At 42.0% G+C, this 20,529-nt stretch overlaps 2 protein-coding genes across 9 annotated transcripts in view; one reads left to right on the top strand and one right to left on the bottom strand.

Annotated features, from left to right (window-relative positions):
* GPSM2 (G protein signaling modulator 2) overlaps nt 1-8,369 on the top strand; it is a 26,763-nt gene extending 18,394 nt beyond the window's left edge. Inside the window, exons 8-15 of one of the 2 annotated variants that reach the window (XM_056497349.1) lie at nt 969-1,124; nt 1,901-2,009; nt 2,421-2,550; nt 2,865-2,932; nt 4,820-4,996; nt 5,756-5,918; nt 6,020-6,237; nt 7,636-8,369. In XM_056497349.1, coding sequence (XP_056353324.1) covers nt 969-1,124; nt 1,901-2,009; nt 2,421-2,550; nt 2,865-2,932; nt 4,820-4,996; nt 5,756-5,918; nt 6,020-6,237; nt 7,636-7,800 — 1,186 coding nt within the window. In that variant the 3' untranslated portion in view covers nt 7,801-8,369. The remainder of the gene's footprint in view (nt 1-968; nt 1,125-1,900; nt 2,010-2,420; nt 2,551-2,864; nt 2,933-4,819; nt 4,997-5,755; nt 5,919-6,019; nt 6,238-7,635) is intronic. The other variant, XM_056497350.1, reaches the window with a different exon arrangement.
* CLCC1 (chloride channel CLIC like 1) lies at nt 4,196-20,529 on the bottom strand. 7 transcript variants are annotated; one of them, XM_056497356.1, is made up of 13 exons: nt 20,358-20,528; nt 18,495-19,160; nt 18,280-18,383; nt 16,470-16,565; nt 15,526-15,633; nt 14,753-14,974; nt 13,476-13,616; nt 12,299-12,392; nt 11,111-11,208; nt 10,888-11,034; nt 10,002-10,283; nt 9,156-9,399; nt 4,196-5,900 (listed from the first exon to the last, which is right to left on the bottom strand). In XM_056497356.1, the coding sequence occupies exons 3-12, from the start codon at nt 18,379-18,381 to the stop codon at nt 9,175-9,177; spliced, it is 1,515 nt and encodes a 504-aa protein (XP_056353331.1). In that variant the 5' UTR covers nt 18,382-18,383; nt 18,495-19,160; nt 20,358-20,528; the 3' UTR covers nt 4,196-5,900; nt 9,156-9,174. The 7 variants fall into 7 exon arrangements, 6 of the variants coding, with proteins under 6 accessions (XP_056353331.1, XP_056353330.1, XP_056353327.1 ...); XR_008841055.1 differs by lacking the exon at nt 18,495-19,160 and adding an exon at nt 8,450-8,749 and having other exon boundaries at nt 5,812-5,900; nt 18,280-18,420; nt 20,358-20,529; XM_056497355.1 differs by lacking the exon at nt 18,495-19,160 and having other exon boundaries at nt 18,280-18,420; nt 20,249-20,528.

The following is a 20,529-nucleotide window of genomic DNA, read 5'->3' as shown; positions in this document are numbered from 1 at the left end:
TACAGTTTACTTCTGTTGTGCCTGATACTTTAGCTCATTGTGAAACAGCCATCTCTTCAACATATACTTTGGAAAAATTTCCATTTGTTAGCAAAGAAAATTTTCCTTTGTTGTTTAAGTATTCTGGTTATTTTAAGGGAGGGGCAGCATTAATGCTTTTTATTTTTTAACTCTTTTACTACTTTAAATAGATTTTTTTCAGTACTGTAGACAGATATCTTTCTACTGCTAGGCATTTATTCCCATTATTCTAGAAGCAGGCATTACTGTCTCACCTCTTAGTGAGTTCTGGAATGATGTGAGTAGCTTTCCTATGCTGAGATGTGGTTGCCTCAGGTGTGCTCACCAGCTGAGAGAGGATGCAACATCAATGTACATCTTTAGTCTGTATTTTCAAGCCAGACTTGTCTTGATCTCTGCACCACTAAGCAGTTGCTGCTGAACTTGGGAAAGTAAAAACTTGGCAGAGATGCAATATAGGTGTTATTAGCATCTGACTGGGATTTCAGAGCATGCCTGTTCTTAGGGAAAAAAGCCTCAGTACTGAGCAGATCCCTCTGAGCGCTCAAATTCTTCTTGCCCAGAAGGGCTGGGCTGGCTTGGTGAGTAAGGTCTGTCCTGCCCATGCTTATGGGAAAGTAGCTATTTTAACACTGGTATCAAATAGTGCAGCCTATCAGGGCAACTCCTACAAACTATTAATGAAGCAGTAAATTAAAAGATGCTATTTGAGGAATCAGCCTGCTCTCTAATAAAGTAGGTGGAAATAGGTTGCAGTGGAGGGGAGTGGGAGAGTTTACAAGTGTGAGATTGTAAGAGCTTACAAGATAATAACGTATTAGCTGATGATTTGCTACCCTAATTTGTTTAAGTTGTAGAACTGATTTTCAGTTGTGCACGTGCACTTCTGAAAGCTTTTCCTTGCAGTAGTTTTTGGGCTCCCTGAGGTGACTGACCCTCTCTCGCAGGAGGACGCTGCAGCTGGCTCGGCAGCTGAAGGACAGAGCTGTGGAAGCACAGGCCTGCTACAGCCTGGGGAACACCTACACTCTGCTCCAGGACTATGAGAAAGCAATTGATTATCATCTGAAACACCTTGTGATTGCTCAGGAACTACAAGACAAGTAAGCCCTAAGAGATTGTTAAATGTATGTGTGACACTCAGAGCAAATCTTTACCTTCAACTCTGCTGGCATTGTTCCCCAGTGACAGCTGCATTACTGTGAATTCCCTCAATGCTGGGCTTTGGTTTTCATGTGGAAAACAAAAATTACTCATAATGGTATTTTAGCTAATGAGTCTGAGATGAAAGACAAATTGATGAATGACTGTTTCTACAGCATGTCTGTGTAAATTAAGGAAAAGAAAAGCAGATCTTTCATGAGTTCATTATAATAATTCACCCTACTTTCATAAGAATCTGTGTTCTACTTGTTCACAAGTTAATAATATAGGAAGGGATGGGGAAGGAAAATAACACAGCAGCAAGTAAAGTTTATATTATAATCCTGGTTTCTGAAGCTTTTTTTATAGTGTTGGGTGCAACCATAATTTTTTGCAACATTTAACATTTATCTTCTTAAGTCAGTAAGGATACAGAGGGCTAATAGGGCATGCAGAGGAAAAGCAAAATAGGTTATACAGTGTTCCATGCTTACAAAACTGACTAACTTGTTTGCTGTGATCTTAAAAATTAAAAATCTAGATTAAATTTGTTCATATTTTTTTATAACCAGATCACACTCCTTTAAATACAGTATTTAATGTGTTGGTTTTAGAAAGGTCTCTGGTAATTGCCTTTATTTTTTTGGCCCAGCAAATGACTTTGGCAGTGCAGTGAAAACCTGACCTCTGGTGTTCAGCAGGTAGACATGTAATTGCAAATGTCTGTTGTTTTCAGAATTGGGGAAGGAAGAGCGTGCTGGAGTTTAGGGAATGCTCATACTGCTCTGGGAAATCATGACCAAGCCATCCATTTTGCAGAAAGGCACCTGGAGATTTCAAGAGAGGTATGATTTTCATACTCCCACTATGTTGGCTGTTGGCTTTTGCTTTCACATACAGAGGTTTTATGGAGGTGTGTTCATGCATCTGATTTTCAGCGATGGGATGCATTTTGCATGATTCCAGAGACAGCTGATTCCATGTTATTTCAGCCACTCTCTCACCACAGTCAGCTCTTAGTTCTAGTATCACAACTCAGTGTCATCACAGACTCCAAGTTAGTAGCCTAACAGAGATTATTTTAGGCTTTGTTATGTTACCTGTTAGGTGTTCTTTAAAAAGATGTTCTCAGTCTTCAAGCAGGAAAACTTCTTCAGCCTTTTTCTCTCTGAAGTCTAAGGGACAAGGATTGCTTTACACTTACACATGTAAGTATTTGTTAAGGTAATACAACTGCTTATTTTATTTGCTTGAAGGTAGGAGACAGAAGTGGAGAACTCACTGCCAGACTTAATCTCTCAGATCTTCAAATGGTTCTTGGATTAAGCTACAGCACAAATAACTCCATGATGGCAGAAAGCCACACAGTGGAAAACAGTTTGAATGGTACGTGCTTCTTTCTGGAGTACCTTCCCAACAGAGAACTTCAAAAAGAGTCTCTTGTTTGAGACTTTACTGACCATGTTGAGTATGAAAGTTTGCTTGGTTTTCTGCCCAGAAGCTAAAAAAGGTTCTTGCAGTATTGGACTCCTTCAGCACCTCCTTTTCTGGAGGATTTACATTGTAAATCACAAGTTACTGCTTAGTTTCTTTGTGTGTTCTAATTGTGTCTGTGTCTTGGACCTTAGATTAATACAGCCACAGCTTTGCAAGTGACACCATAAACTGTAATAATAAAAAGATGAATTTGTCTCTTGAAGGTGGCAGACCAAGAGGACGCCGTTACAGTATGGAAAACATGGAACTTATGAAATTAACACCAGAAAAGGTTGGCACTTTGCTTCTTTCTGTTCTGCTGCAGAGATTTCAGTGAAGCATTTCTGAGGGTGTGCTGATGTGCCATTTGCCTCCCTTTTTAATTTAGTGGATCACAGAAGCTCCATAACAGCAGGTCTAACAATACTAACAAATAATACTTCTGTCATTTAGGTAACAGCATGTGACAGGTAATGGCTGGTGGGAAGCTTGCTTTACTCTGCACAAATGAGAAAGAATGGGGTTCTGTAATGAGCATCAAAAGGAATTCTTTCATCTCTTTATAGAGATGGGTTGAGGTTACAGCATGAAAGTAATTCAGAATAAAATTCCTAAGTTTTAGCTTAGGTCTTCTGAACACTTTTTCTTCGGTTACAGTCATTTTATAGGCACTTAAAAGTACATGCTGTGTTTTTCACTTTGAGATTTTGACCAATTTGCAAACCATCAGAAGCTTGAACCTCCATCTTGAGTAAGGATGCTATTTCAGAAATGTTACAGCTGAGTCACAGGCCAAACAACTTCCCCCAAGCTTAGAAATCTCTGGGTGATGGGACTTCCCAGTTAAAATCCTTGTCAGTCTATGAGAGATTTCCTTCACATTCTGCCTTTCAACAGTGGACTGGCAGTTCTGCATAAATTACTCCAGTGGCAGACTGAAATTGGTGTTTTTCCCTCCACACTAGGATATCTAAATCCAGTTTCTTGAAGTGAGGGAAAGGCTGTCATGTTAATGAATAAAATCTCAAAGCATGTGTACAGTCAGTACAGCTGAAGTCAGCACTGGTGCTCAAGAGCCTCTTTGGGTACTGCTTTAGAAACACTCTATGTTTAGTCTAGGGCAAGGCTTCTGCAGGGATCTTTGTAAGCTTTTGGCCACTATCAGCTGGGTTTTCTTACTCTGAATCTTATTTATCTGGGAGCACATATCCTCTAACAGTCTGTGCTCTAAATGCACTACAATGTGTTCTGTCGATTTTTGGCATTAATTTACTGTTGCAGGCTAGAGCTTACCAAGGGCTTTTTTTCAAGGTACTTGTTGAGTAGAGTAATTTCCATAAATGTCTTAATGCATAGAACAATCCCTGACCTGAGCATCAGGCTTTGAGTGTGTACAGGGTGGCATCTTCTCAGTCTGTGTGCTGGTTTTCAGTAAACCTTGAAAAGGGAAATTGACTGGGTAGGCAGTGTTGCTGGAAGATTTGTGACTGTGATTTCTGGTGCTGAATCAGGAAGAAAACTAGGTTGTTTTTATTCAGTTACAGGAGTCTTTCAGTTGTGGATAATTCTGTTTATTTTAGAGGAAGCTTTAGAGAAAAACTGTCAGGTTGATAAAGTTATCTATTCTGTTGTTTAGTGAAAAGAGGTGGTTATTCTTGTTTGTTCATGTGCTGGCATTTGTCTCCCTCTTTTCAGTTTTTATTAGGAAGTTTGTGTACATGAAAACTTGATGGAAGGCTGGTTGAATAGTTGCATTTATATAAGGGTTTATTTTGCTCTAACACTTTGTAGTATGGACTGGGTTTTTAAATTTTTTTTTCTTTCCAGTTTTAAAATGTGAAGTGGGAAATGCCAGCTGTGCCTGCAGTTCAGCACTTCTATTAACTGCCTTTCCTGCACTGCAGCCAGCACAAACAATTGCAGCATGTTTAATTAAAACCACTGTCTGATCATATTTTAATCCATGAGGTGTTACTACTCAGTTCAATTCTCAGACTGACTGGTAACAACACTAACCTGCTAACAGCAGCTCAGGCCTCATAACCACATCCTTGTGGCTGCAAGAACAAAATAGTGCAAAGCTCCCTCATTTTGGGGAGGAAAAGCAGCAGCACATAAGAAGAAACAGTAATGGTAAATCAAATCAGAAGGCTTTATTTCCTGACTCTTGTTTTCTTAGGTTCCAAACTGGAACAGTGAGATTCTTGCAAAACAGAAACCCCTGGTTGCCAAAACTTCAGCAAAACTTCATTTTGTAAATCGACTAAAAGGCAAAAAGTACAAAAACGGCACCACCTCCAAAGTTTTGCAGGATGCCAGTAATTCCATTGATCATCGACTCCCAAACTCTCAGAGGGTAGGTGTGGTGGGCTGTGGAGATCATGGCCTTTACTCATCTTTGTGTGATCAGAATTGTATAAAACACCTTCCTGCAGCTGTCCTGTTTGGTTTAATTTGATTTAAACACTGTGGCTCTAAACTGATGCAGAATCTGTCATTTTACAGCTCTCTCAGGGGTGGTGCCAGCTTTCTGATTTTCCTATTACTGAAACATTTTATTTGTGGTGGATTTTTAAAGTTAGAGCTTAGCAAGTAACTTTTATTTCTAAATCTCTTCTAGACCCTACTCCTCCAAAGTTAACAAAATCTAGTTTTTCTGATTCAGGCAGTGGGAAATATTTTGGACATACTTTTTATGTTATTACACTCTTGAGATGTGTCAGTTCAAAATAAAAGATCTGAGGCATTTGGTGGGGAGACAATGGCAACTGTTCATTGCTGCTCTTGTTTCTTTTTCCTCTCATGGGCATTTGGGGTTTTGTTGGACTAAGGGCTGAGGAGGAATAATTCTCATTGTACCATGATCAGAGCACTGGTTCTTCCCTTTCAGAGAATGAAACATTTCTAATATAGTTCACTCTTCAAAATGCTGCCCTAGCATTAGCATCTTCTCCTGTGATAGATCTCTGGCTATAGAAATGGTTTACTAAAAAAATCATTTAATAAATTTCAGATACGAAAATATATATCACTGAACTGAAACTGTGATGCAGTTGTCACAGCTGTAGGCTGTAGGCACTCTGAGGTCAAACACCCTAAATCTTCTCCTTTTCAGAAAAGCAGTCGTGAGACGATGGCAGACGAAGGGTTCTTTGATCTGCTGAGTCGGTTCCAGAGTAACAGGATGGATGATCAGAGGTGCTGCTTCCAGGAGAAAAACAGACTCCCAGCTGCTTCAGTGGCAACATCCTCTACCCCACCTAAAACGATGATAAAATGTAATTTTTAAAAAGTCAATTCTGTATTTGCATGCAAGAGTCACTAGAGCAGTGAATTCACTCCTAGGCTAACTGGAACTTGTTGTGTGTGTCCTGGGCAGCCTTTTCCACGTCGGTGGTGTCCCCGCACACGGACGAGTTCCTGGAGCTGCTGGCGAGCTCGCAGAGCCGCCGGCTCGATGACCAGCGCGCCAGCTTCAGCGAGCTGCCCGGGCTGCGGCTGTGCCAGCGCGGCGGCCAGGCCCTGCTGGGCCACCTCGTGGCCAGCAGCAGCAGGGACCTGGATGATGACTTCTTCGACATCCTCATCAAATGCCAGGTGAGCCTCAGCAACAACTGCCTCAGCTTCTGCCTCTGGGGGTGCACTGCACTGTGCCTCCTGCTACTGCACTCCTGCAGGGAAGCCACCGTGGTTATCACGTGCTTTAAGGCACATACTGATACGGCAGGTAAGGAAGAACATAAGAGCACAAAAGTTGGGTTCTTTTAATTATCTAGTGTCTAGTCAGTGTAATTTGGGTATTTGTACCACAGTAACTATTAAAAGTAAGAAATGCTCAAAAAGTGAAGAAAAGCAAGTGAGGCTACTACAAGGAGTATGTAAAATGGTTTTAAGTGTTTAGACCTAGCTTGCTAAGGAGGGTACCTGATACACCAGCAATCCTAACTTACCAACTGAAAGAATTCAGTATCCAGGTTTTGGTGGTAAGAGCAGTGGTCATTCCCATGAGAGAGTTAAGTTTAAATGATAGTTTATACCAATATACACGTGAGGTGACTGATTTTCAATTACAGCATGTGCATTAACCAGTTAGACCAAAAAGAACTAAGAAGACTTGCTGGTTTGTCTGATGGGTTGATAAGCAGCCCAAAATACAAAATTCAGATGTTTAGTTCTCCAAAGGTCAGTAAGTATGGTAGCCTGGGTGAGAAAGTAGCACCTGGAATTGACTCTACAGTGACAGTGTTCATCAGCCTTCTGAAATACCATGTTCTGGTGTAGCAGCTTGTCTGTTTCCTTCTGTGAGTCAAGCAAAGAATCTAGAAATACTATTCTAGGAATGGAAAAATATTTAATTTCCTCTGATCAGGACAGACACTACTGCTTTAAACAAGCACAGAAGGATTGCTGCCTTTGAGCCTTTTTGTCTCAAGGATGCCTTTGCTCCTGTGGCCTGAGGGCCCTCCAGGGGCAGCCTGCTCCGGTGAACACCCCGCCATAGCTTGGAGGCTGTGCGAGGAGCAGAGCCCAGCCCAGCAGGGTTTGCCCCTCCTCTGTAATCTCGGCATTAAACTCTACCCAGCTGTGCAGTGTGGGGGCAGGGGGCCTCCAGGGAATGCCTTCCCAAATTTCACACCACTGCTGCCATTTCTTAGTCCCTGGTTTCTGAGACCAGAAACACCCTGTACAAATGCTAAAAATTCCCCTTCTGAGCTAAAACCACTTAAATCTCATTTTGTAATATGTCAAAGAACTGAACTGGGGGAGTAATTTTCAGACACATGGAGACAAGTGGGTCTGAGGAACCATTTTAGTTACACTTGGACTCTTAATTTCATTTAGCAAGTTTAACTTGAAACAAAATTTAAAAATTAAACCTCTCTTCTAGTTTAAAGCTGATACCAAAAGCTTTTGGTAGATTTTTCCAGTTAGTATTGCTCACTTACTCCATATCTTCCTGTATATATGCAGCTTTTATTGTTGTTCTGTCTGTAGGGTTCCAGACTGGATGATCAAAGATGTGCTCCTCCAGGAGCTGCCAAAGGCCCCACTGTACCAGATGAGGATTTTTTCAGCCTGATTCTGCGCTCACAAGCCAAGAGAATGGATGAACAGAGAGTCCACTTGCCCTCAGCTATAAAGGGACCCAATTCCAGCTGAAGACCCTATACATCTGTACTGTACAGCAGCATCCTAGGGATCATTCTGGTTTGCTGGAAAAGCACACTTGCCTTTTTTAAGATGACAATTAGCAGCTTTGTCTCCTTTCTCCTGATTTTTCACAGAAATAGCAGCAGCATCACACTGGCAAGCAGTAGTTACAGAACTACCCCTGCTCTTGCAGTTGGCAGCTGCTTTCAGAGCAGTGTCTGAGGTACTGGTACTGTTGTCTCCTTAATTGCCTCTAGTCTATCAGAATTATGATGATTTTTTTTCTCTCTCAGTTCTTTCACTGCTCATGAGTGGATTCTACTACTGTCGCAATCTAGTATAAGACTTGAATTTTTATGTTCTTTTTAAAGAAAACTTGATTTTTCCCCCGATTTGTACCTCCTGACAAAAAGTTCTGTTTTCTTTTATACTTTTTTAAAAAATAGTAATTTTAAAAAAAAGGAGAAATAGCTTCAGTCTTTAGTCTCTTTACAGAAACACAGTTTGGAAGAAACAATTTCTATTAAAAAATTAAACCATAGTTTTAATTCTGTTTAATAAAAAACAATTTTTTCAAACGTGATGGGTTTTTTTGGTAATATTTAGTTAACTGTTTCCTACATTAAATTCAGAACAAAAGTTTTCAAGAAGTACTTACTTTCAAGAAACAGCTCGTGCTACTCTACAGCTTGTGTAGTACACGCCCCATGCAGCAGGAATCACAGAGGTGTTGGGCACTGGGCACTAATGCCATGGGCCTGGGCCAGTTTCTGCAGCACCCCAATTTCCAGTGTCACACAGGAAATGCACAGGTGCTGTTTCCTGTACCTGACCTCAGCTCCTCTCCTGCTCTGGCTAAGGATGAGCTGGGCAGGGGGAGTTCTGGAGAACAACCACTGCAACGTCCATCCCCGGGCTAGCTCCTGGTCCTGTTCAGCTAAAACTGCCTAAAAAACACCTGCAAAAACATCAGGGTGTCACTCCCTGCAAATCATTACACCAGGAGGAAATCCGTAAGCTGTCCTAAAACCAAGCTGACAAGAAGCAAACTGATCTTCAAAAACATAAACCCTAAGATCTGAGACATCTGAGCTGGGAATTAGCATTATGGGAATTACTCAAAACTTGTTAAACAAACCTGATTTCCAACAAGCAGCAACACTTCAGAAGCCTGGGTTTTTTTGGCCACTTAAAGCTGTATCGTCTAACTTAACACCTTTATTTCAGATTCCAGACATACTACATGTGCACTCTCCCAGATTTTACAACCCTACCTAACAGCTTGCTGATGTTCTCTCTTCTACATTTGAGAATGAGAGCAGAATTACCAAGTACATGACAAGTAAACTTAACAGAAAACTTACAGCAGAGCCTGGGTCTTCCTTAGTCTCTTTCCTGGGAGTCATGTAAAACATTCTCTTTCTTCTCTTCACATGGTTCCACAGCAGAACTTTTCCCTTCTAGGCTTTTATTAGGGTCACCGTTTCCTCCAGTCTCTCCCTCTGCTTGGTCTGTCTCCTGTTTTTGCTGTTTAATTGCAGCTTCTTCAGTAAAGTTTTCAGCTTGGAGAGTTTCAAGTCGAACTTCAGATTCGGTGTACAACCTGTTCTGCAAAAAAAAATATTATCTATTAATTAAGCAATCAAAAGTGACAGCATCTATTGTTTCAAGTGAATCCCAGCTCAAGGGGCAGGGCTCACCCAAAGAATCACCAAGGCTTTTTTTCCCCCCTCGGGAAACAGAACATGTAAATCAGCCCAATATAGAGTATAAGTCTTGTTTTGAATTTTCTGTAGTTTACAGGGAAGTCATTACTGCTTTTTTCCTCCACATTTCTTCTGTGGGTTATCCTGACTGCCCAGGCTGACATACATACTGATCTCAAAACTGAAGTTGTCTTTACTATAAAGAGTTTTAATTCAGTAGTTTCCTGCCACAGTTAGCCACTGCAAGATATTTTTCCAGAAGAAACACATCCAAGACACCTCCATCAAACTGCTCCATAGGGGAATGTGTACTTCCTTAGCTCCTCTCCCCCCTCCCCCCAGATCTGGGTTAAGTGTGTTGATTCAGTGTGTTCTGGCAGTGCCATTGCAATCTGCTCGGTTTAATGGCAGCTCCCAGAGCACCAGGAGACACATCAGGCTCTAGTCTGTGGGGCTCTGGTCCCTGTGACAGCACTGACTCTGGTCCCTGTGGGACTCTGGTACCTGTGCATCCGGCTCGTCGCTGGCGTGCGCCGTGCCCGGGCTCCTGCTGCCATTGCTCGCTCTCCCTGTGGGGAGAGGCCTTGTGGAAGCATCCCCTCTGTCCTGGTGGCCTCTGGGGACATACTGATGCCTCTGCACATAATACTCTTCTACTGTCCTCCCATCGTACTGCCCAAAGGCTATTTGCTCCTGCTCATTGGCAGGTGGAGGAAGACTTCTCCTCTGAGAAGACATTAAGTATCTTAATGCAGACACTGATGATCCTGCACCATAGCAAAATACCTGGGGGAGAGGAAAAAAAACCCAAACTGAGCAGAATACCAAATACCTGTAGCCTATGGTTTTCACACAGGTTTCTTGTCATATATCTCAGAGACTCTGAAGGAAAAGCTCGGGTGAAGAGAACAGCTCCAGCTCAAGCCTTCTGCAGTCTAACCACACTGCAGGAGCTGCCAGGCTGGATGCAGTTCATTGTTGGTGCTTAAAATTAACATTAAAGATGTTTAAGACTCTAACTCAATGCTTTTGTGTTAAATGCCAATTACATGCATCACAATGCAATGACTCAAAGAAGAAATGGGAACTAATGTGCAATAAACCGTCAGAGAGTCTTAAGATGCTAAGCAGTTTAATGCTACTATATACTACTTGGGCAGTGGGAGAAAAACGCAGTTTGAATACAAAACTTGGCTCTTTTAATTCCTAGACCAACTGTAGTATGAAGCCCTTGTCAAGAAAAATTCCCTTGCAGAAGTAATTTCTTTGTACTAAGAAATCTGTTCAGTTGTACAAATAAGTAATATAATAGATAATACTTAAATATAAATACATTTACTATTTAAAAACTAAAACAGAGCTTTTAAATGTAAGATGAAAGTATACAAACCAGGACAGCCAGAGCCATGATAATGAGCACTGGAACCTGCAGAATTACCGGCATCTCCTTCATGAGTGCCTTGATGAATTCACCAATACCCTGTCCTACGTGCTTCAAAGGCTCAGTTACAAAGTGAGTGAAAGTTATTGCCAAAGCCTAGAAAAATGAACAGAAAAGCAGTGTTGTCACAGAAACAAACACCATGAACAGTCCCTTTGGGCTCAGGTCATACCTTTGTTGGTGGAACCAGCAAAACAGGATTTACAAGCAGAGTTTCATAATACTTCTGACAGGGATCATCCCGAAATGTCCATACACTTCTAAGCCATTCTGAAGTCAAAGCACAGACGTATTTTTACTACTTCTTAAAAATATATTTTGTGACACAGCAGCAATACATAAAGAAGCATTTCAGTTACAGATGGAAGAGAACTCTTCCAGATATGGTTCAAAACTGAGATTTATTTCTACACATCTGAAATTGGCTTTGCAGTACAGCTTATAGCAGGAAGGGAAAAGAAGATTGGAAAGAAAGAGAAGAACCTGAAGTTTTCCCACATATAATCAAGAAAGCTCTTTAGGTGAGATCAGTCCCCAGAAGCCTCAGGGAAAAAAGTCTCAGCTGTGGAAACTATGAGCTTGCACACCATATTTACAGCTACTGATACAGCATCATTCTGTGTTATTGCTCATCTGCCAGTCTGCAGGGAGACTGAAATCCTCTACTTTGCTTGCTAGATTCAAGGGTCTGTTTTAGTCACAAGCAGAAGTCTTACTTCTTAAGGGAACTTTTACATTATAAACAAGTGATTCACAACATCATTGTTTTTGTAGTTTGGTTTTGCTGCAGTGAGAACATAAATCATTGCCATGTATCAAAAACAGAACAGAGCCAAGAAATTACACAGGGAAGATCAAAACAAACACTCTAAGAGTTGCTACACTTCATCTACCTGCTACAGAACTGGATAGAAATAACAGCTAATAAAAAAAAAAAATCAGCTTTCTCTGTAAAATAGTAACACCTGATTAAACAATTACAGATCTAATTCCTGAAATCCATTGTACTCACAGGCCTGATACATGAAAAAAAAAAAAACAACCCTTGTCCTGAACTCTGTCTGCCTGTCTTTGGTAAATGGCACTGAATGGTGCCAGGGATAGTGGCTGGGGAAACACAGGTAAGTTACAAGAAAAAGAAGTAACACCATGACATACACCAGGTACAGTGCTGTGATCAGCTCTCGTCCCATGGCCTAGAAAACAGTCTTATGGGATGGAAAAAGGGTAAAATCACACTATCATGTATTGAAGGAAATTTCCTGTAGTACTCATGAAGAAAGCTGAGTATCCTGGGATACTATGAATTGATACTCTGTTATCTTAACTACTACTGCAAAGTACCAAGACAAGAACTTACCAAAGAGACTTCCCTTCCAGTCCAGCTTCTCTGCACAGACATCGTCGAACTGCCCCATCTTGGCGATCTCTGCCTGGTGCTGAGCAAAGGCCTTCTGCAGAGACAGCAGGGAGCAAACAAACATGACTGAGTGCCTGCAGCCAGGAGTGCTGCTCCTCAGCTGTACGTGCTTGTTCTCAGCAGCCTTTAGTGTTCTCCACATAAGTGAGAATTTCCCCATTGTCCCCTTGTAATCACAATTCCCCATGTAATATGTATTTAGAAAAGTTTACTACCTTGGAATTAAATTCCAAGAACTTCCTAGTAATGGACAAAACCCCTGAGATAATGGCTACCTCCAAGTTATTCTCCAAAAGGAGCCTGAATTGCCAAAGGACCAGGCTCCAATATTCAAAGATACAAGTTCAAGGCAAAAGTAAACTGATGACATCTTTCCCTAAAATGTTTCTGGTACAGAGAAACAGCTGTCATTCAATTATTAGTTAAAACATCCTATTTTCAAATAATTCCCATAAGAAATAACCGTATTTATTACAGCTTTGGCTTACAGTTTGCAACTGATAATCAAATCAGAAAAAATTCTTCACTGCCTCAGCCCAAGCCATCTGCATGGCATTCCACCCCCATGCCAGAGCCATCCCACTCTCCAGCACTCCGCTATCCCTGGGTCTGACAAGCTGCAGTTCAATCCTGGCTGACAGGATGTGAGGGCAGATTTTGTGGCTGGGCTTTGACTGAGTAGCTTAAATTCCTCCTCAATAAAATTGATACTATTGTACCATCAGCCACTCAATCACTATTAGTGAGGCATTTATCTATCACATCAAACACAGTTTCAACCAGTGAATCTTAAGTAAAAAACTCAGAATATATTTCTGTATAACTTTTCTACCAAGCTGCTTTACTCAGAGGTCACATCTGTGTTGCCCACATAGTGAAAGAGTTCTAGTGCTCTCTCAGTTTTATGCAGCTCTACAGCAGGATAAAGTTGTCAGGGTTTCTTTTGTTCTTTACACCTAACACACTCATCAACATGCAAAAGAAAATGTTTATCCCTTTTTTTATTTTGCAGTTAATTAAAAGCTATATGTAAACCAACCAAAGGAATTAAACAACCTTAACTCCCTCATAACTGTAAAATTCTAAGCCAAAAAGCCATTAAGATTACAGAACTTACCTTAAATAAGTAAACCCAATTCCATCCAAAGCTGATGAAAAAATTTAATAATATAAAACGTTTCAGCTGAACTAACCAAAGAACACGTGTCCAGAGTTCTGCAGTTATTACGGTTACAATGCACACCAAGCACAAGAGTAGCTGAAAAAAAAAAAAAGAGGAAAGCATTTTGACCCACATTTGGAACTTTCCAGGCTTACTCACAGTACACATGAAGAAACTTCCAACTCTTGTTTTTACTAATGTCAATTACACAGAATAGCTGAGAAGTTTTTCCTTGCTCCCACAGCCCATCTGAGCAGCACAAGGCAGAACAGTTTTGTGCCAGTACTAATACTCATTCCTGTCACAGCCTTACATTGCAGTTGCTGATTTGTTTCTTATGATATTCAGTTATTTCTTCCTTAGGATGTTTGTTACACTAGCAACCACACTTCTAAATTACCAAACTGGTGTCAGTCAATTTGTACCTGCTATGAACCACAGAACAGCTGCTGCCAACTCCTGCACTTTGGTAAAGAGACAAAGTTACAGTCTGGGTACCAGCAGCAAGACTTCAGAGAAGCACTCCACAGTGTCCTTCCACCTGAGGACCCCTGTCAGAGGTTACTGACAGCCTACTTTTGTCAGCTGGGTTCCAGGGACCCCTCACACCTAGACAGGCTACTTGCAAGATTATGTCAGAATAAAACATTGGCATATTTTGAATTCTCAAGATTTATTCAGAAAGCTTCAGCTTATTAGAGATCCTCAGCTTAGCACTTTGTAATTCCCATAGCCATGCTCTTCTCTCCCACACTATACAATTTTTTTCCACAAAATTTGCCCTGATCTATAGGAGTTCAAATATATACTTGCTTCAGTATATATTCCAACTCTTGGAGAAGCCAACAGCTTCAACAACTACATGAACAAGAGACAAACCTGGAAGATCTATAATGCATGAGGTGTCAGTTCTAGTGGTAAGAAAGCACTAGAGCATAATGAATCTGGCAGCACAGATAGAAAAGGAATGTAAGGAAAAAAAAAAAAAAAGCACAGCAGAAAAATGCCCCAAACCAAAGCTACAATGAGAACAGATGACCACAGTAATAAAAAGCTTGAATTCCTTCTTTAAGCAAATACATCCTTCAGCAACCACAAAAAAGTGACTCACTCAAAGTATGATGGAAAGAACTGCTTTATCTGTGGAGTTAAAATGGTAATATTAATTGACTAGCATAGAGAAACTGAAGAAAACAGCAATTAAAACCAATAATCAAACTTTATTCTCTTACCAAAAACAAATTATATAGATCAATTCCAAAGGCGTCTTCAAATCTCCACCGCCAAGCTTGCTCATCGTGGCGTTTAAAATTGATCAAAATATCACTCAGTGCCTCATCCAGGGCACCTGGCTGCCAGGCCTCCTCATTGACAAACCTGACGATCTCCAAATATGTCTGTCTTGTAAGAATGATCTCAGCATCATAATGGACACGGTCCACATTTTCCTCAGGCTGAATTCAAAGCAAAGCAAAACAATGGTTAAAAGCTGCTTCTTTGGAAATAGAAACGCATCCATAGGCCAAAGCCTGATCATATGTACCAGCACCCTTCTGAAGCAGACTGTCCCTGCTTGGACAATCTCTCTGTATTCCTCAAAGGCTACCTGTCCTTGCTTCCACCCTCTGCAGGTTAACATGGCAAACCTACAATACAAGCCTTAAAAGCCTACAACAACCCAGATCTGGTTCCTTCCAGTTTCCAACCATTATTGTGACCAGAACAGGGTGTTCCTATAGCTGCATTCTGGCAACAAATGTTTAGATACACTGAAGTCACAAACTCTTCCTTTGGGTGCTTTACAGATCAAATGACAATTGTCTCCTCAGCAGTGCTGGATGCACATACTTTTATCATCTTTTCCTTTGCCATTCAGTTCCCTACATTTAATTTCAAGTACACCAGCATAATTACTCAATGCTTTCTAACTGTGAAAACCACATAAAGCAGTAATATGAATTCATTTTAGTTAAGTATTTTTTAAAGTAACTGTTCAAATACTTACAAGGCCAAGTTTTCCAGCTTCATTTAAAATCTTATTCAAGTATCGCTTAAAAATATAAAAGCTACGGCTCTCATGTGATTTGGCATTCCTCTTCTCACACTCTGCAATCTGCAATTGTGCAAAAGACACCTTTATTCACTTTGCTCAAACCAGCTCTTCATAGGAGAGAAAAAACTCCAACACATTAAACTCAGGATTAACAGGGGCACAATTCTTTAGTTTAGCAGTGATTCCATGGTTAGTATACCAGATAAAAAGCATGTGCAGTTACTGAAGATACTACTTTCAATGGAACTGGCTAGCACTGGAGATTTCACATCAGATAGTAATATTCAAATCCTGACCTCAGTAAGGCTAGAAACAAATGTAAACACCTGGATCCCCTTACATTTTAAGTTTGCATCAGGGGAAAAAAAAAAAAAAAAGAAGGAACTGCCAAAAATTCTAAGTAACTAAAACAACATTAAAATGACACGTATCCCATTGCGTATCCTAATGGCTGAGGGCATTGAGACCCCAGTAGCCACACAAGCATCCCCACATCCTGGGAGGGAGTCTGACAGCAGCACCTGAGAGCTGCAGCTCTGCACATTACCCTGGTCCCTCTGTGCCTACAACACACCCCTTAAAATCATACAGGACTGAACTCTGAGAACAGCATGGCGTAACATCAGCACCACACCTTTAACCTGTTGACACTGGACAGGAGCACCTAGCTCCTATCGATCTTGTTACACTACAGAACACATCAGGAAACAGACCTTTGTAGGCAGAACAACAACCTGAAAATAAATTGAAACCAATTCCAGTTTCTTCTCTGCCTAGAGGTTCCTGCTCCATAAAGCATAAATTATGCCAGCAATGCACCTGTTTGATACTATCCAGAAGAGCATCATCAGAAAGCACAAACTATTAAACACTGGAAAATATTCTGAAGAACAAACCTTGTGTTGCAAGGAATCTATTACCCTGGAACAACTCGAGATTTCAGTACTGACGGAATCATCCACAGCCTTTTCCTCAGAATCATGATAGCTTGGCTAAAATTACAGAAGAAAAACATATTTTTAGAATGCAAGAATATGACCAACTGTTACACTTGTACAGTCACATCACTTTAGAAGGAGCAAAGGAGCTAAAAACTGAGTACAGATCTTCCCTGCTAATACACTCCATTGACACCCCAGCTACATCTATGCTGTTATTTTAGGCTCCAGATGGACAATTGCTTTGAGTTTATCTAAATGCATGTTGCCTTCAAAAGGTGAGGTCTACCCTGTCCTCCCCCACTTGCCCTTTCCCCTCCTTTGAGTGCTGGTGATCCACAGAGTGCATTAGATTAGATAATAGTCCTGACTAAAAACTGACTCAGGAGGCAAAGGGGCAGTTTTCAGCCAGGCAAATTCCCAGTCCAGCTGGCCACGCCACCAGCCAGACTGCAAGTAAACACAAACCCCATTTTGGGCTGCCTGACTCTTTCTGCTTCAGAGCACTCTGTTTTCAGTTCCTTACTCAGATCCAGTCTGAGCAGTGCTGCTTCTATACAACCAGGTCTGCACACAGAGAAGTCTCCAAGAGGAAGCACAACAGCAAATGAGTTGGTGAACTCATACTGAAACAAAGTTTGGTTTTTGAGGGCCTGAGCAGCCCACACACCTGCCCACCTAAAAACTCTCTGCAGAGCAGACAAGAAATCCTGAGAAGAGGGACTAACATTAAGTAATATTTTTTTTCACTTAGGATGTAGCTCTATTTTTGCACAAAACAACAATAAAGCTACTACTTTTTTTTATTAAGGCCGAAGCATTTGGGCTCCAGGATCCACAGCCTGCTGCTGGATCTTAAGGATGCTAATGCATATCAAGTGGACTTGTAGAAGCTGGAGGTTGATGAGGAAAGCTGTAGAGAGCAATAATGCACTCTGCATCTTTTAAGCTTCAGAAAATTATGTTCTGTAGTGTTTAGACAGTATTACTCGAGACTGTAAAACCAAACGTGAAAACCGAATAATGGCAAAAGTCAAAGATTACTTTACAACCACCTCTACTTTTCTGTGCCATGTGTGCACACATGCACAAGATAATCAACATGCATCTCATGGTATAGAGTCCACTCCTCATAAAAGACAGACAATTCATCTTGTTAAAACTAATTTTTTCCTACTTCATCTTCTCTTCAATGTTAATGAATCATTAAAAAGTACAGCACTCAATCCCTATTCTGATCTTCCTTCTGAAAACTGAGGCCCAGCATTACAAAACACCATTGACTTTCACAATAGTCCCAGACGAGAAATGGGAAACTAGTTCATATTGCTGGGAAACTGGTTAATTAAAATAAAATACAATAATTAACTCTCCCAACTTTTATCAGTTAGGAACTTGATTTTCAAGATATTTAACACTATCAAGAGTTGCTTAACCCAGTACTTCTCAGAGCAGTAACCTGCACCTGGTGGTGCCACAATCTGCATAAATCAAGCACCACCTTTGAAAATACAAAAACCCTGCTTGATATGACTTGATCTGAGTGCAACAGAAGCTCACCAGGGAAAGGTCCTGAACTAATTACACTATTTTTTCCCTTGCAATTTTAACCATGGACGCAAAGACTTTTCTGTGTATGCATTCAAATACAATATAGTAAGCCCTTAAAAACACTGTACTGCTATCATTAGCTACGGTCACCATTTAAAAGTATTCTTCCAACAGCATTTAGCATTTTGGGAGAGGCACACACTCTTTCTTTTTTTACCTTATAAGGTCTTCTCATTGTTCCTGATGCTGCATCATAATTGAGCATATCCGTGGGGTCAATCCATTCATCTTCTTGAATTTTACAGCTCCCTATCAGCATAACTGCACACAATACCAAAGGAAACAGCATCCTGTATCACTGAATATAACAAGAAATTCAGGTATTTAGGTCAGGTGTAACAAGGTGTATCAAAAAAAATGAAACAAACTTACATGAAAAAAATTAAAGTGGAGCTTTTTAAAAACTCAGCTCTCCATTAAGCAGCTTTAAATTCAATTCCATATTTTTTCCCAAGGAAAATGCTGGCAATATACACAATGAAACTGTATTATATGAGTGAATCAATGCTGTCTTGGTTTGAAAGACAGGTGTCTGCTAAGGAAGGCAGGAGGGAGCCCAGAGAGAGCAGCTGCCCCCATCCTGGTCCTTTACCTGTCCCAAGATCCAACCGTATCATCCGCCTCCCCTCAGAAACTCCCAGAGAAAATGAAGTGTAGTCACATGCTACGCTCCTTTCTCAACCTTGGCCCCTCTCTTGTTTTATTTAAGTACCCATAAATACAGTAGTCACTTTCCTAGCAACTCACGGGAAAAAATTCTGTAAGTAAAAAAGAAAGAAACCCAACCCCCAACAAATACCCCTGACTTCGTTATTACCAGGCATAGCACAGAGTTCAGCATTGCTAAATATGATAAAACAGTGAAGAACTCCAGCACTCTTCACCACAAGAGCATTGTGTTAACACCAAAGCAAACTTTTCTGTCACATTAAAAAGAAGATTTAGCAGAAAAACTTCCCTTGCATTTCAGCTGTTCCTCAGATACCAGAGGGGATGGGGATGGCTGCACTTTGATTCTGAGGGATGGCAAATTTAGCACTGAAAAGGGAAGCACAGAGCCAGTGCAGCACTGTGAGTCCAGTCACATTCAGTAAGAACTACCACAATCACAGACTAACAAACAGCATGACAGACACACTATGAGTCTGGTCCAATTCTCCTGGCCAGACCATGACCTGGAAGTGTTTAACAACGCTTAGGTGCAAAACACTGTAATTTGCAGAGCAACAGAAACACTGGACTGTCAATGATAAACACAAACACACAAAATACGAGCAATAAATCAACAGAAAATACGTTACAGTGGAAAACAATTAAAAGCACAATCGCAAACAGAAGCTGGCTCTCTGAATTTCCTGAGGGAGCACTCAGTGCTGGAGCCTCACCCAACAGTCATTCCTATGGGGGGAGGAGAAGCACAGCCCGGGACAGTCCCAGACACAAAGGTGGAGTCTCCTCTGACCTCCGCCCCTCTCAACCTATATTTATATTGGTTTTTTTGAGGGAGGGTAAAAGGAGGAGTTTCAGTTGATGACATTTCATATTTAGGTGAAGTCTGAGTGACTTCAGTCGTGCATGTAAAGCATGTACACATCTTGCTTCATTAGAACACGCTGAGGTGTGATATCTATTTTCGAGTTAACGGAATAACGATCAGGTTTCGGTCACATTTTGGGTCACTCCTTTGACTTAGTTCCCCTTGGCCGCATCGTTTTAAGAAAGGTATGGCCACAACACCTGCCACTCCACCATCCTTTGTTCTCTCTCAGAGAGCGATACCCCGCGCTCCCTCAGAGATCCTGCTCCTAAGGGCGCAGGCAGCTCCTCCGTGGAGAAGTACTGCCAACGCTAACGTTCCTACTCACTGAACTTCGGTTTTCAGCATTTTTTCACAAAGGGGCCAGCACGACCGTCACGCAGAGCTCACCCTGGCCAGCCCTGCAGGGACATCGCCGCTCTGCCTGGGCCACGGCCTGCTTCCCTCGGTGCGGCTCCGCCAGGCCCCAGGCTCCGCTGCGGCCCGGCCCGGGCCGGCACTGCCGCCCGAGCGCTGCAGGAGCCCACAGAACAATGGGAAAAGCGGCTCCGCACGCTTCTCCCCCGCCTTCGCCTCCTTCACGCCGCACCTGACACCGCGCTCGGCCGAGACGCGCAGGCCACAGCCGCTCCCCGCCCCGACACCGAGCAGGCCCCGGCCAGCGGCGCCCGCCCCGCCCGCAGTCTCGCTAGCGGTACCTGAGGGCCCGGGGGATTCCCGGCGATCACCCGGTGTGTTTACCCGGTGCGGGGCCTCCGCGGCAGCCGCTCCGCCCGGCGCCTGCGCCGCCCGGCCCGGGGGCCGCTCCGCCCGTGAGGCGCCGCCCGGCCCCGAGGCGCCGTCTCGCGCTGCGGGCCCGCCCTGAGGGAG

Source organism: Oenanthe melanoleuca, chromosome 8, assembly GCF_029582105.1.
Source record: "Oenanthe melanoleuca isolate GR-GAL-2019-014 chromosome 8, OMel1.0, whole genome shotgun sequence".
NCBI classification, from domain to species: domain Eukaryota; kingdom Metazoa; phylum Chordata; class Aves; order Passeriformes; family Muscicapidae; genus Oenanthe; species Oenanthe melanoleuca.
This window is presented reverse-complemented; position numbering and strand designations above follow the sequence as displayed.